Raw genomic sequence first — 15,332 nt, 5'->3', positions numbered from 1 at the left:
ATGACTGTGAAATCGAGACCCGAGTTGAGATCAAAAGTTGGAGGCTTAACCGACTGAGCCACCCAGGCACCCCATATCTTCCCATGTTTTAAAAACTCTGGAAATTAAAAACGTTATGTGAAACTTTCAACTTTTAAATGTTGGCAATCAGTTCAAATGGCTCTAAGATACTGTGAAGGCCAACAGGGTGAGAGAAAGAATGAAAGGAAAATCCTGCTGAATCTGGCCTGAACTAGTGTCAGTATCTGACCTATAACAATACCTTCTTATGGAAAGACTGAGGCCCAAAGAAAGGAGATACTTAACCCCACATCACAAGGTGAGTTTGGGCCAGACAGGACTTAGAGCCCAAGTCCCTGTATTCCCAGGTAGAAGCTTTTCCCACAAGGCAAACATTATAGGTATTTTCTTTGTCTCCCACCAAGTGTTTCGTATTTTTATTTGCTGATTAACCAAATAAAAATGACTAGTGTGAATGCTTGCAGTACCCTTAGGTTAAGTTCAAGCCAGTGTGATGGGCCCACTGTTGCACAGGATTCGTATGGCCCTAGCCTGCATCCTACCCGTATTTATTATAATAGCAATACCTACCATCTTTTTGAGCATTAACTCTGTGCCAAGCTCTGTGCTTTACTCACATTATATCATTTAGTCTTGTGATAACCACATGCTGTAGATACTACTATTACCTTCACTTTATAGGTGGGAAACTGAGGCTCAGAAAGGTAAAGTCACTTGCTCAAAGCCATGGCCCCACATATTCATGGCTCCAGAGTTGATGGTTTCAACCACTGGGCTATACTATCTCCATTCATTCATTCATTCAGTCAGTCAGTCAGTCAAATGTGGTGTTGCCAGTTGCTAAGCCAGGCAGCATGGGAGAATACAGCTCAAGTTCAAGTGTAAAGCCCTGAGGCTATGGCTAACTGGATCCACATTCAACCCACATCCTATTGTTCTAATCCAAAAGAACAAGTGGCTTTCAAACACACAGAAGGGTGGGCTATGTAATTTATACTTCAACGACGTTGATTTAGAAAGGAGAAGTAACAATCGCCTCTAAATGTGTAGAGATCCTGCTCAAATTAAAAGATTGTGACAGTGCACACATATTTAGTGGACTAGATTGCTTGAGGACCAGACGCGCTCGTAGGAGGAAGACAATGGCTGTCTGCTAGGATAAAGGGTTTGCACTTTAGTCTGAACTCAGTGGGTAGGCAGATCCTACAGACAAGAAAAGAATTGTGTGTTAGCCAGCATGTGCACCTTGAATTCTACAAAGAGAGACTAGAGGGAAGGAGACTACCTTGGTGGTTATTACATGGAAAAAGAGGAGGAATGAATAGTAAAGTTATTTCCAGATACATTCAGCAGGAGTGAGATATAAATACCCAGATGTCACTTAAACTCTCTGGAGCCAGGTTTCCAGCAGGTTCTTCATTACAGAAAACTGTGTGATAGAGAGGGCTGCTCTGGCCTCAAATCCTAGTTCTTCAACTTTCTAACCCAGTACCCTTGGATAATTCATATAACATCTCAGGACTTCAATTTCCTGGTCTGCAAAGTGGGTGTAACATTATCTACCTGCTAAGACTCTTGTAGGGGAGAAATAAATGGTGCAATATATATCAAGCACTTAGTAAATGACACATGTTCAGTGTTTATCTCTTTTCTAGGTTTCCTTCTAGCTACAAGTGGATTTGGCATATATGTACTTATCGGCTAAGGGGCAGAGGAGAGCAAACAAACAGTATTTTTCTCCATTACAGTACCATGAGAAACCTCACAATGTTGTTCTGAGAGCACTACAAATTCTGAAAGTGCTTTTCAACTGTCAGAGAAAGGTTACCTTCAATGAGAAGGAAGAACTTTTGTCTGGACCAAAGCCCTTGTCCAAAGACAGCTGGGCATCCATAATCAAGTCCCTTGTCTCTCTGGCTTCAACTCCCCGTTTGTGAAATAGGGATGGTCCTCCTTGTCCACCTTATAGGAGTGTCTATGGGATAGTGGGTTGTGCGAGGGGGTTGCTAAGCTCATTTTCACTGCGCGCGGAGCCCGTCCGTGTTTCCGGCTCCATCCACCCCCACAGGGCTGTGAGCATCTCATCGAGCAGCGACTCTGATCTTGGGTCCGAAACTGAACACAGAGTTACCTGGCTCCTAGCGACTGGCTCTCGGACTGCAGTGTCGCTGTGGGGCAATTACGTTAAATTACAATTCTTTGTAAATCAGTGATCAACGCCGGGCTTACGAGAGAACCCAAACTAAAGGGATCTTTCGCATTTAGAAGCTATTACTCCTCGGTTTGCGGTAATAGCCCCCAATTTTAACACACTCTCATTTTCCTACTTACACTAGGCACTTCCCACCAGGAAGTCCTTTTTTTTTTTTTTTTTAAACTTCATTGCTTTGAAATGCAACCGTATGCATCCCCATAGTTCGGCTTCTTAATTTTCCTTAGAGAGTGGTTGCAGATCACCTTAACGGGATTGGTTAAAGCTTCTGCCCGTTATCTTTCCCTCACCCGATGGGGGTAACGGAGGGGGGAAAAGTAAGGGTGTCTTAAACTTAGCTGTTTTACTGGCTCCGGCGGCGACGTACGGCGAGGGCGTAGGCCGTTCAAATTTGTGATTGGTTATTATGTCCGTCAATCGCGCTGCCGGAAACCAATTCTATTGCCCCGACCGTGCCCGGTTGGCTGCTCGCGACAGGAGTCCGCCCCCCCCTTCGGTTGCCGTGGTTGCAGGCCGGACCCGCCCGCTCGCCCGCTGACAGCGAGGCTTAGGGCGGAGGAAGCGGGTCGGTTGGTGGGTCGGGAACGAGGCTCCGGCGGCCAGGCCCCGCGCAGAGCCGTTGCCATGGCAGCCGCCGCCGGGGGCGCGGACGACGAGCCGCGCTCCGGCCGCTCGAGCTCGGATGGGGAGTGCGCCGTGGCCCCGGAGCCGCTGACGGGCCCCGAGGGCCTCTTCTCCTTCGCGGACTTCGGGTCTGCTTTGGGCGGCGGCGCGGGCCTCCCCGGCCGGGCGTCTGGCGGGGCCCAGTCCCCGCTGCGCTACCTGCACGTCCTGTGGCAGCAGGACGCGGAGCCCCGCGATGAGCTGCGGTGTAAGATCCCCGCCGGCCGGCTGAGACGCGCCGCCAGGCCCCACCGCCGGCTCGGGCCCACTGGCAAGGAGGTGCACGGTGAGGAGCGCGGACACCCCGGGGCCCTGACCTCCCCCGACTTCTCCGGACGGGGTCCTCGGACGGCTGAGCCCAGGGCCCCGAGCGACCCCTCCCGAGTCGAGTCTCCTTTCAGTAGGAATCAGGATGTTAGCGCGGCTGAGGACCGTGAAGGTGAAAGAGACTGTCTTTAAGCGCTTGGTAATTCCTGAACGGAAACTTTTCATGACTCCAGGCGGTTATCAGTAAGTAGGTAATAAAATGGAGCACTGGAGACTACTTTTAGTACCGGACAGGGGAGGCAAGTTTTACCAACTCGTTTAAACGCACAGACCGGGTGTGGACCCCTGTGCCTCGTTTAAGCCTTAGGCGAACTAGCTTTAACAGCCTTAGTTTTCTCGTCTGTAAAGTGAGTACAGTACTTGCTTTATGGGGATGTTTGGTGCATTGAGGAAGGTGATGAACATGCGGCGATCACTCTGCTTTTGTTGTGTGCCAGAGCCTGTGGGGCGGTATGTGATCATTTCTGATCCTCACAATGACTCCAAGCCATGCAGAAACCGTTCCCATTATGTGGAAGAGGAAACTGAGGCTCAGAGAGATTGCCTGGCTCCAAGTCACATACCTTTCAGAAAGTGGCCGTGTTGGAATGAGAACCCATGTCTGCCAGATTCAAACTCCTACTCTGATATGTCCATTGTATTTTTTACATTGTGTGGGTGACATGGAGAGCCAGGAGCTGACTCCAGAGGCCTTGAAGGATTTGTGACACAATGTGCTTTTCGCATTTGCCGTGCCGCATTTCAAGTTTTTTCCTTGTTTCCAGGGTAGTGTCTCTTGTATCCTGGTGCCTTTCTGTCCCTTTAGATGCTATCGTGGGTGAATGGTGGATTAGCTAGGAAGCCATCCACTTTCGGCTTCATCATGACTTGTTTTGTTTTGTTTTGAACTGGAACTCTCTTGCTCTCTTCACAGCTCTGAAGAGGCTGAGGGACTCGGCCAATGCCAACGACGTGGAAACAGGTGAGTGTGCAAAGCAGGGCTAGCCCTCTGGGCTAGGGGAAGAAAACTCGAGGCAACCAGTTCCTGGCAAGACAGTGCTTGAATTCAGTATGCCAGCTCACCCCTTGGACCAAGCTCATAGTATATATCGTATAACTGTAATTCACTTGCAAGAGACAAGTCTGGCTTACATGCTTCGTCTTCCCATGCATCCCTGTCACCCTGAACTTCCCGATGTCCTAGGGTTCATCGCTCTGTGGGCTCCCTGAGGTTGGGACCAGGTCTGCTTTTTATCCTTGGCACCTGGCAACAAGGGTAGGAGCTTTTTAGAATTTCTGGCTAACAGGAACAAACAGTCAGCTTTAACTGCCAGGAGAGACGCCGTCTGAACAGAGCTGAGGCTTTGCGGTACTTGGGTCAGTGGTTCTCAGACTTGTTTCGTTGACAGGATATGTGAAGGGAGTGGGAGGGGCTCCTAGCAGCACACCACTCTGGGTTGTTTTTTTTTTTTTCCTTTTTTTTTTATTAAAAAAATGTTTTTTTAATGTTTATTTATTTTTTAGAGAGAGACAGAGCATGAATGGGGGAGGGTCAGAGAGAGGGAGACACAGAATCTGAAACAGGCTCCAGACTCTGAGCTGTCAGCACAGAGCCCGACGTGGGACTCGAACCCACGAACTGTGAGATCGTGACCTGAGCCGAAGTCGGCCGCTTAACCGACTGAGCCACCCAGGGGCCCCACCACTCTGGTTTTTTATTGTTACTGTCCAGCGTTCATTGGCCGACAGGGCAGTGGCAGCATCAGAGGTAGAAGGGCAAGTTCTAGAGGAAAAAAAATCAAAGTTTATCCATATATTCGTTGTCCACGGCTGCTGCAACAAATTACCACAAACATAGTGGTTTAAAACAACACAAATTTCCTTTTTTTTTTTTTTTTAAGTTATTTTACTTGGGGAGGGGAGGAGCAGAGAGTGAGGGAGAGAGGATCCCAGCGCAGAGCCCGACGGGGGGGGGGGGGGGGGGTCGAACTCAGAAACCGCGAGACCATGACCTGAGCGGAAGTCGACTGAGCCACCCAGGCGCCCATACAATTCTGGGGGTCAGAAATCCAACACAGATCTCACCGTGCTGAAAGCAGGGTATCCGCAGGGCTACATTTCTTTCTGGAGGCTCCAGAGGAAACTCGGTCTCCCTCTGCCTTTTCAACGTATAGGGGCCACCCACATCCCTTGGCCTGGAGTCTTCTCCCTCTAACTTCAAGGTCAGCAACAGTAGACGGAACCCTCACGCTGTTGTCTCTCTGTGCTGACAGCTCGGAGCCTGGAGCCCGCTTCGGATTCTGTGTCTCCCTCTCTCTCTGCCCCTCCCGCACCCATGCTCTGTCTCTCTCTGTCTCAAAAAGAAATAAAAACATTAAAAAAAATTTTTAAACCATGGGCCTTGAAATGGTTCCATTACCCCTGGCATAGCCTAGTGAACAGGCCTGGAAACCGGAGGCCTTTTCAGCTCTCTTCGCTTTGGTCCCCTTTTCCATGAACTTGAATATTTTGGAATATTTCAGCAGCAACCCAGATAGCTTTTCAAGGAAAAAATGATGTGTTCTCTTTTTAAGATTGCTAGTATGTGGCCAGAGAATATTTGAATTATGCTTCCCTTCCACAGAAAGCCTAGTTCATCTTGAATCAGGTACTCACATGGTTGGTGGTTTCATTATACTGAGAGAAATGCTGTAATTTTCCAGAGTCTCTGACATACTCATCTTCAAATCTAAATGGCTCTTAGGTTTACCAGGCTCTTACAAGGCTCCGACGGTGACTCTGTAGGATTAGCCTCTTTATTGCTTTTCTCTCTATGGTCAGCATTTCCTTCTCCTTTTCCGCATGTTTATTGGGTTTTTGCTGTAGTTTAGCAATTACCGTGGGCATAAAATTGATGTCCTGCTATTGTTAAATAATAACATATTTTCACATATATGAAAATTATATACACATTTAAAATATTTGAGAGCTTAGGGAAATATATAAGAAAAACATCCATAAGCAGCAAAGGAAATAATCTCTGTTGATATTTTGGTGACACTGTCCCTTCCCATCCTTTGTCCTACGCAGAGAATTTTTCTTTATGGGCTTGCAAACTGTGCTGTATACACAATTTTGTAGGCTGGGTAATTTTTCACGGTCTTTGTCGCCATTTGTTTTCTCAAAATGGAAATGTCATTTTCCCCCTCTTTGTAGAATGAATACATGGCTGTAGGAGTTTTTTTTTTTTTAAGCTTATAAGGTAAAAACCAAAAATCACTGTAGCATTCCATTCTCCAATCAAAACCACAATTTTTCAAAAGCTTTTTTTTTTAATGTTTATTTATTTTTGAGACAGAGCATGAGCAGGGAGGGAGAGAGAGGGAGACAGAGAATCCAAAGCAGGCTCTGTGCCGTCCGCGCAAAGCCTGATGTGGGGCTTGAACCCAAGAACCGCGAGATCATGGCCTGAGCCAAAGTCGGACGCTTAACCGACTAAGCCACCCAGGCGCCCCAACACAATTTTTAAAAGATGCCCGTCATGCCTTCAGAGGGACAAAGCAAGGGTTATTTAGTTAGTCATATATTTGCACAACGGTTTTTCATTTTTAAGATAATTTCCCAGGTATGGGGTTATCACATCAAAAGATATGCATATTTTTTGTTGTTGTTTTTTGTTTTTTTTTAATATTTTTTTTAACGTTTATTTATTTTTGAGACAGGGAGAGACAGCATGAACGGGGGAGGGTCAGAGAGAGAGGGAGACACAGAATCTGAAACAGGCTCCAGGCTCTGAGCTGTCAGCACAGAGCCTGACGCGGGGCTTGAACTCACGGACCGCGAGATCATGACCTGAGCCGAAGTCGGATGCTTGACTGACTGAGCCACCCAGGCGCCCCAAGATATGCATATTTTGATGGCTTCTGGTAGATACTGCTGTAGTGCTCTCCAAAAAGACTGGACTTGCCCAGGGCACCTACGTGGCTCAGTCGGTTGGTTAGTTGAGCATCTGACTCTTTTTTTTTTTTTTTTAATTTTTTTTCAACGTTTTTTTTATTTTTTATTTTTGGGACAGAGAGAGACAGAGCATGAATGGGGGAGGGGCAGAGAGAGAGGTAGACACAGAATCGGAAACAGGCTCCAGGCTCCGAGCCATCAGCCCAGAGCCTGACACGGGGCTCGAACTCACGGACCGCGAGATCGTGACCTGGCTGAAGTCGGACGCTTAACCGACTGCGCCACCCAGGCGCCCCTGAGCATCTGACTCTTGATTTCCGTCCAGGTCACGATCCTAGGGTCATGGAATCGAGCCCCACATGGGGCTCCCCGCTGAGCGTGGAGCCTGCTTGAGACTCCCTTCCTTTCTCTTTCTCTTTCTCTCTCCCTCTCCCTCTCCCTCTCCCTCTGCCTCCTCCCCCCTTGCATTCTCTCTCTCTCTCTCCCTCCCTCTCTCTCTCTCTCTCAAAAGAAAGAAACCAACCAACCAACCAACCAAAAAGACCATACCTGCACAAATCACAAAAGAGAATGGACTCTTTTAGCTTTGTCTTATCTCTTTGATACAACCCGTATTTTGGTGAATGTACTGAGATGGCTTGAAGTCCTTACTTCTCTTCCACTCTCCTAATCCTTTTCCTACCACCTTCATTCAGTTAGTCAACAGCGATCCTGGAGCTGCGCAAATCCCGTCTCGATCCTAAGTATTAAGTAAGATGCACGAAACAAAAAACCTACAATATAATTCAAGAAAAAGAATATAAAGTGATCCCCTTTCCAAAATAAACCTCCCCCCTCCCCCCCCCCCAAAAAAAAGAAAAAGCTGAGGTGATGTGTTTAGTTGGAGAGGTCTAAGTTCTGGAGAGACCAGAGAAGTCTGGGCTTGTGTCGCAGCTTTGCCCCCCGATAGCCGGGTGAATGTACCCGGGGCACATCACGTAGTGGGGCGCTTCTCCTGGTTTGTAAGATGGACATGATACCTGGCTGGGGGGGTCACCGGGCTTAGCAGTCAGGTACCTGTTGCCAGGCTGGTGCTCGGCGTAGGGGGACGATATCCAAAACCAGCGCGGCGTTTTAATGTCAGAGCAGACGAGGTGAACTGGGCACTGAGGACCCGCAGATGATGGAGTGGCTCCCTGAGCTTGAAGTAAAGGAGGAGGAGGAGATTCCGGGCTTCGTCTGGAGTCCTTGAGAGGTTTCCTGGCGGAGACTAAAAATGTCAGTTGCTCTAAAATGATGTTTGGCAGCAATTTCTCCATTTCAGCTGGACACATACATGTGTCACATAATGCGTCACATTTTATAATGGCTCCGTACTTTGCAACGAAGAAATTTCATATCCATTATTGTTATTACAGCAGCTCTGGAGATTGGCAGGGTGGAGATTATTCCCATTTGCCGGTGAATTGGGACCCAGATTCAGGCCTTCCTGCTCTGAGCCCCGCTCTTTCCACTGCCCCGTGCCATTGGCAACATACTCCTTTCTTTGTTACCCAGCTTAGCCTGGGACTTAGTCTTCGTGGCTCCAAACCTGTGCTCAGGCCACTCACTCTAAAAGGCCACCTCCCAGGAGCAAAGTGAGCTCTGCCCCGCAGCTTGGGCTGCTGTGTCCAACTAGAAAGGGTGTGTATCCAAATGGATGTGGGGCCAAAGTCTGCGTGCCGGGGATTTCTGTGATTCGAGAACTCCTGACGCTGAGGGCCAAGATCCTTCTATGATGTTCTAACCCTAGACGTAGTTTGAGCAGCCCAAATCGGGGGTTCCCAGTTGTGCCCTCAGGAGAGTAAGTCCCTTGTCATGACATTCCCTGTAAGGCCGGCATCCAGGAGGAGCTCGCTCTCCCATGGCTTATCGGTGCCTTACCTGCAGGGTCCCCTGAGCATCCGTGTTCACCCCCGGGGGCTGCAGCGTAACTCACACTACCTCTCTGTCGCCCTCCCTCCCTCTGTCTTGGTGATGTCAGTGCAGCAGCTGCTGGAAGATGGCACGGATCCCTGTGCAGCTGATGACAAGGGCCGCACAGCTCTGCACTTTGCCTCCTGCAATGGCAATGACCGGATCGGTGAGTCCCGGGGAGGAAGGGGAGAGGGGAGCTGGGCAAGCAGCCTCTCTCTAGAGGTGCTGTCGGGGGGGGGGGGGGGGGGACTCCTCACTCCCTCGGCCTGTGGAACTAGCACTGCCAGAAAGGGGAAAGAATACGATTGACTCTGTGGTTGGGGCCAGGCCTCCAAGACGTTCAGGCGACATTTACTCAGCGCCAAGCGCAGCAGCAGGGGAGCCCCTCCCTCCCCCTTTTAAGAGTCATTTTTGGATGTGGTTTAACTCATGAACGGTGAGCTTTCTGTATGTATGCACCACCCAGATGAAGCTAAAGAAGATTAACACGGGTGCCTGCCTGGCTCAGTGAGTAGCGCGCGTGACTCTTGATCACATGATCAAGGTCGTGATCCTTCGAGCCCTACAGGGTCGTGAGTTTGAGCCCCACATTGGGTGTAGAGCCTACTTTAAAAAAAAGGAAAGAAAAGAATATTTTCAGCACCCTGGCAGCCTACCTTTCTGCTCCTTAGCCCCACGGAGACCTTGAGTACCATAGGTTCGTTTTCCTGTTTTGTTTTTTTTAATTTTTTAGTGTTTATTTATTTTTAAGAGAGAGAGAGACAGAACGCGAGCAGGGGAGGGACAGACAGCGAGGGAGACAAAGAATCCGAAGCAGGCTCTGAGCTCTGAGCTGTCAGCACAGAGCTGGACGTGGGGCTCGAACCCATGAGCCACGAGGTCATGACTTGAGCCGAAGTCGGAGACAGGGTGTGAGTGGGGGAGGGGCAGAGAGAGAGGGAGTCATAGAATCCAAAACAGGCTCCAGGCTCTGGGCCGTCAGCACAGAGCCCGATGCGGGGCTCAAACCCACGAACTGTGAGATCGTGACCTGAGCCAAAGTCGGACGCTTAACCGACCGAGCCACCCAGGCACCCCAGTGAACCCAAGTTCTTAATTTTATTTATTTATTTTTTTTAAGTTTATTTATCTATTTTGAGAGAGAGAGAGAGACAGAGCGTGAGCGGGGGAGGGGCAGAGAGAGAGGGAGACACAGAATCGGAAGCAGGCTCCAGGCTCTGAGCCATCAGCCCACAGCCCCACGAGGGGCTCGAACTCATGGACCTCGAGATCGTGACCTGAGCTGAAGTCGGACGCTTAACCGACTGAGCCACCCAGGCGCCCCACCGAAGTTCTTAATTTTAATGAACCCAATCTATCGATCTTTTCTTTTTAATGGTTAGCATTTCTTTGACATATTTAAGGATTTCTGTGACCTTGCCTATCCCAAGGTCGTAGAGATACTCTCTTGTTTTCTTCTACCAGCCTTTCAAAAGACTTTCAGCTTTTACATTTAGGTCTAAGGTACCTCTTGCATTGGTTTCTGTATGTGGCATGCGGCTCAACCTGGCCTTGTCACATGAGTTAAGTCTGCCTGCACATCCATCTGGGTAACTGATAAGCCCTCAATACCACGACCCACCTTTGAGAGGGCATAGAGACTCTCAGGGAGGGGGATGTTCAGCATCTTCTACTGGCCTAATTCCCACTATGGCGCTTGACTGTGGAAAGAGCAGAAAATGTCCTTGAGAGCCCTTACTAGTAGCCACTGCTGTTGGAAGAACTTTCTTTTTTTATTTTCTTTTATTTTCTTTTATTATTTTTTTAAATGTTTATTTTTGACAGAGAGAGAGAGAGAGACAGAGACAGAGCATGAGCAGGGAAGGGGCAGAGAGAGAGGGAGACACAGAATCCGAAGCAGGCTCCAGGCTCTGAGCTCTCAGCACAGAGCCCGATGTGGGGCTCGAACCCCTGAACTGCGAGAACATGACCCGAGCCGAAGTTGGACGCTCAACCGACTGAGCCACCCAGGCGCCCCATCTTTTTTTTAAATGTTTATTTTTGAGGGGCGCCTGGGTGGCTCAGTCGGTTAAGCGGCCGACTTCAGCTCAGGTCATGATCTCGCGGTCCGTGAGTTCGAGCCCCGCGTCGGGCTCCGTGCTGACAGCTCAGAGCCTGGAGCCTATTTCAGATTCTGTGTCTCCCTCTCTCTCTGACCCTCCCCCATTCATGCTCTATCTCTCTCTGTCTCAAAAATAAATAAACGTTAAAAAAAATTTTTAAATGTTTATTTTTGAGAGAGAGAGAGTGAGCAAGCAGGAGAGAATCCCAAGCAGGGTCCGCACTATCAGCACAGAGCCCGATGCAGGGTTTGATCTCACAAACCGTGAACCGTGAGATCGTGACCTGAGCCGAAACCAAGGTTGGACACTTAACCAACTGAGGCGCCCCGGAAGAACATTCTCTAACCCTTAAAAATCTCAGTCTTTTCTGGGTGCCTGCGCGGCTCAGTCAGTCAAGCGTCTGACTTTGGCTCAGATCATGATCTCATGGTTCATGGGTCTGAGCCTGGCGTCGGGCTCTGTGCTGACAGCTCAGAGCCTGGAGCCCGCGTCAGATTCTGTGTCCCTGTCTCTCTGTTCCTCCCCAGCTCGTGCTGTCTCTCTCTCAATAAATAAATTTGAAAAATTAAAAAAAAAATCTCAGTCTTTTCAAACCTGCATGGGCCAGGAGGCTCTCCCAGAATCCTTAGTTCCTGGCCCTCAGAATCCTGCACACGAACCCTGTGAGTAAGTGGATGAATGAACGAACGAACGAACGAACGGATGTATGAAACAACCTAGAGAACCGTATTTGCTTTCAATATTCCACACTTTGAGGAAGCCTCTTTAGCTAGGTAGGGGTGGCGGTTAGAGTCCTTGTGGGTTTTCCTGTTTCCAGTGCAGCTGCTCCTGGACCACGGGGCTGATCCCAACCAGCGAGATGGGCTGGGGAATACACCGCTGCACCTGGGTAAGCCTCCAGGACACCTTTCTCTGCGGCACAGATAGGCTCCTTTGATGGAGAGCCCGGGGGCCTGTCTGTAAGTTCCCAGCAGGATCTCCTATCATCTGGGGAGAGCTCGAGCCCCCGGGGCCACCACCAGCCCCCAGTCTGCCTCTCATGGACTCCCCCTTGGGTCACCGGTTGGCTGGGTCCTGAGCACAGCTGCTTTAGCAACCTCAATGGCTCAGCAGAGCTCTGCTAGGGAAGGTGAGACCCGAAGCCTGTTCCTGCCCCGTGGCCGACCCACACTATGGCTCGCGGTGCAGCAGGTCCCATCCCCAAGCCTCGGTCTCCCTAGCTGAACGGGGAGGGAGTTGGACCCGCCCCGTTGCTGCCTTGGTGCAGGCACACCTGGAGGCACAGTCCCAGCGACTGCAGCCAAGCTGGCACACGGGGCCAGGCCCTGGTGTTCCGGACTCTCAGGTCCCTGTTCTTCTTCCTCAGCGGCCTGCACCAACCATGTCCCCGTCATCACTACACTGCTGCGAGGAGGTACGTGCTCCCCGCCCCCTCGCCCTCCTCTCTCGCCCTCCCCCCCAGCGCGCTCACCTCCGCTTGCTCCCGCAGGGGCCCGTGTGGATGCTTTGGACCGAGCTGGCCGCACGCCCCTGCACCTGGCCAAGTCAAAGCTGAACATCCTGCAGGAGGGCCACTCCCAGTGCCTGGAGGCTGTGCGGCTGGAGGTGAAGCAGGTGAGTGCCCTTCACGCTGGGCCAACGGCACAAACAAGCGCCGGACAGGTGGCGCCCGGACCACAGACAGACACGCCTGCCCGGGCGCACCCGGGCGCCTGGGTTGCTTCACACCGACCCCATCCGGCCACCGCTCCACTGGGCTTCGCGGCGGCGGCGGCGGCGGCGGCAGCTCTGTCTCTCTGCCACCTAGCGAGACCCCCAGCAACTCAGCCCGGCCCCTTGTTCCAGATCATCCAGATGCTGAGGGAGTACCTGGAGCGCCTGGGGCGGCACGAGCAGCGGGAACGGCTGGACGACCTCTGCACCCGCCTCCAGATGACGAGCACCAGAGAGCAGGTGAGCTGCGGCGGCAGGGCCAGACCCAGGGCCTGGCGGGAGCCTCGGGGCCGGTGCCGCTCTGCTGTGCTACAGCTAGACGTTCAGAGTAGAAAGAGGCCGCGGCTGGGGGGCTGTAGCCCCCTGTGGACCTCGAAGCCCCTGTCTGCGTCCTTTGACGCCACTTGTGGCCCTTCTCTCGGGGACAGTCTGAGACCAGCTGGAGTCCAGGACTATCGATCGGACAGCTGCTCCACAGTCAGTGAAGCCACCACCTGCCCCAGGAGACAACGTCTACCCTCCCGAGTCTGTGGCATCAGGGTGGAGATCGGGGGCCGAGACAGCTGGGCCCGTCGTGGCACCCGTGACAGAGCCGTGGTTTTGTCCCACAGGTGGATGAGGTGACCGACCTCCTGGCCAGCTTCACGTCCCTCAGCTTGCAGATGCAGAACACGGAGAAGAGGTAGCAAGAGATGCTCCAGGCTTCCTGCCCTGCCGCCGCTGCCCTCCCCCTGCCCCCGCTGCTCTCTCATCACAAAGGAAAAGCCCGAACCTGGGACTTTGGAGCCACACGTGTCTGGTGAGGCCTCGCCCCCAGATGCTACAGGGCAGAGACGCACTCTCACAGAGGCTCCGTGACTTCGGCGCCGCTCCCAGCCACGGTCTCTGTCATCTCTGTGGGCGGGGACCACAGCCCCCAGCTTCCCCCTCCGCTCCCACAGCACAGCAGCCACACCTCAGCTCCGGCCGACACGCGCTGTCCTAGCGGGCCTCACTCGTCTCGCGGCCTCCCTGCCCCCCGAGGCAGGCCCCAGAGCCTTCTCTGTGTCCCTTCCGGGCCGTGGGCTTGTCACAGCCAGCGGGGTGTGGGCTGAAGGCAGGCTCCCTCGGGGGCTTCTTGGCTGGCCCTGAACCCCTCACCAGCAGTTAGATTTCGACTTGCCACCTGACTTTCAAGGAGACATCTCAGGGAGTGTCTCCGGTTGGAAGGGAGGGTTGGTGAAGCCCAGCCCCTAGAGATACAAGGCTTGGAAGGACCCTGCTGAACCCAAGGCAGAAAAGGCCCACCCTTTTTCTCCCAGCCTTTGAAATACCAGCAGGGCGGAGTGGTCCCTTCTGCAGCCTACTTGTAGTGGGCTGAATAGAGGTCCCCGCCCCCGCCCCAGATGGCCGCGTTCTTATCCCCAGGGACCTGTGAACATGACTTTATCGGGCAAAAGGGACTTTGCAGACATAGTTAAATTAACGGACTTTGGGCAAGGCGACGCTCCTGGATTACCCAGGTGGGCTTGATGCAATCGCAGGGACCCGAGTGACAGGAAAGCAGGTCAGAGAGGAGGGAGGAGACACAGCGGGAAGGGGTCAGAGCTGAGGAACGCAGGCGCCCACGGAAGCCAGAAAAGGCAAGGAAATGAGATTCTCCCCTCAGATCTCCCTGAGGGAACCAGCCCTACTGACACTTTGACCTTAGCCCAGTGAGTCTGATTTGAGAACTCTGACCGCCAGAACTGTAAGAGAATAAATGTGTGTTGTTTTAAGCCACCAAGTTTGTGGACGTCTCTCTGTGGCTGCAGCCTGGGGAGACTGAGGCACTCGAGGAGGCGCAGGACTCGCTGTAAGGGAGGTACCCCAGTCCTGCCCCTGCAGGAGCAGACTCTGCCCGCGTTGTGGGCAGTGGACACGCCGAAGGCAGGGCGCCTCACGGCAGGGGTCTGCCACAAGAGGGGGGACGCGGGGTGGGTGGGGGGGAGGCACCCCCTGGCCCTCTCCAAAGCGCTGACTGCGGAGTAAAGACAGACTCCCCCCGCCCCCCCCCACTCCCGTCACCATCCACGTCCACCCTGGCTCTGCCCCGCTTGCCCTCTCACCTCACCGGGGCCCTGGCTACTTTTCAGAAGGGAGCTTGTCCCCCAAAGCCCAGCTTGATCAGATCGGAATTGAACCCGCGGAGCCCAGCTGCTCCCCAGGCCCCGAAGAGAAAAGATCTGTGTGGGTAGGAGATACCGGCTGGGGGCCGCCTTCAGGACCCTGTGAGAGGAGAAGCCCCACCAGGACGGCAGGGGTGGGGAAGGGAAAGCGTGCTAGGCCCGAGACTGGGGAGAGCGAGGGGCCGATGAAGCAAACGAGTTTCCCCGGAGCTCAAGCTGCTGCCGCGGAGTAAACGGACTGCCCGTCTACGTGGCTGAGGGAGGGGAGGAGCGCGCTGAGAGGAGGAGCCCCGTGAG

At 52.3% G+C, this 15,332-nt stretch overlaps 1 protein-coding gene across 3 annotated transcripts; it reads left to right on the top strand.

Moving 5' to 3' along the window:
* Positions 1–2,760: 2,760 nt before the first annotated feature.
* Positions 2,761–14,649, top strand: ANKRD54 (ankyrin repeat domain 54). 3 transcript variants are annotated; one of them, XM_030320580.1, is made up of 8 exons: positions 2,761–3,182; positions 4,137–4,184; positions 9,141–9,239; positions 11,993–12,064; positions 12,443–12,589; positions 12,665–12,789; positions 13,021–13,128; positions 13,500–14,649. In XM_030320580.1, the coding sequence occupies exons 1-8, from the start codon at positions 2,858–2,860 to the stop codon at positions 13,572–13,574; spliced, it is 999 nt and encodes a 332-aa protein (XP_030176440.1). In that variant the 5' UTR covers positions 2,761–2,857; the 3' UTR covers positions 13,575–14,649. The 3 variants fall into 3 exon arrangements, with proteins under 3 accessions (XP_030176440.1, XP_030176441.1, XP_030176442.1); XM_030320581.1 differs by having other exon boundaries at positions 2,762–3,182; positions 12,542–12,589; XM_030320582.1 differs by having other exon boundaries at positions 3,093–3,182; positions 9,146–9,239; positions 12,542–12,589.
* Positions 14,650–15,332: the final 683 nt, after the last annotated feature.

This window comes from Lynx canadensis, chromosome B4 (genome assembly GCF_007474595.2).
Source record: "Lynx canadensis isolate LIC74 chromosome B4, mLynCan4.pri.v2, whole genome shotgun sequence".
Taxonomy (NCBI): domain Eukaryota; kingdom Metazoa; phylum Chordata; class Mammalia; order Carnivora; family Felidae; genus Lynx; species Lynx canadensis.
Note: the sequence above shows the minus strand (reverse complement) of the source record. Positions and strands in the feature narration are given on the sequence as shown.

Coding starts and splice junctions, on each gene's coding strand:
- ANKRD54 (XM_030320580.1), top strand. CDS start 2,858: ATGGCAGCCGCCGCCGGGGGCGCGGACGACGAGCCGCGCTCCGGCCGC. Junction 4,185..9,140: donor TGCCAACGACGTGGAAACAG/GTGAGTGTGCAA, acceptor TGGTGATGTCAG/TGCAGCAGCTGCTGGAAGAT. Junction 9,240..11,992: donor CAATGGCAATGACCGGATCG/GTGAGTCCCGGG, acceptor TCCTGTTTCCAG/TGCAGCTGCTCCTGGACCAC.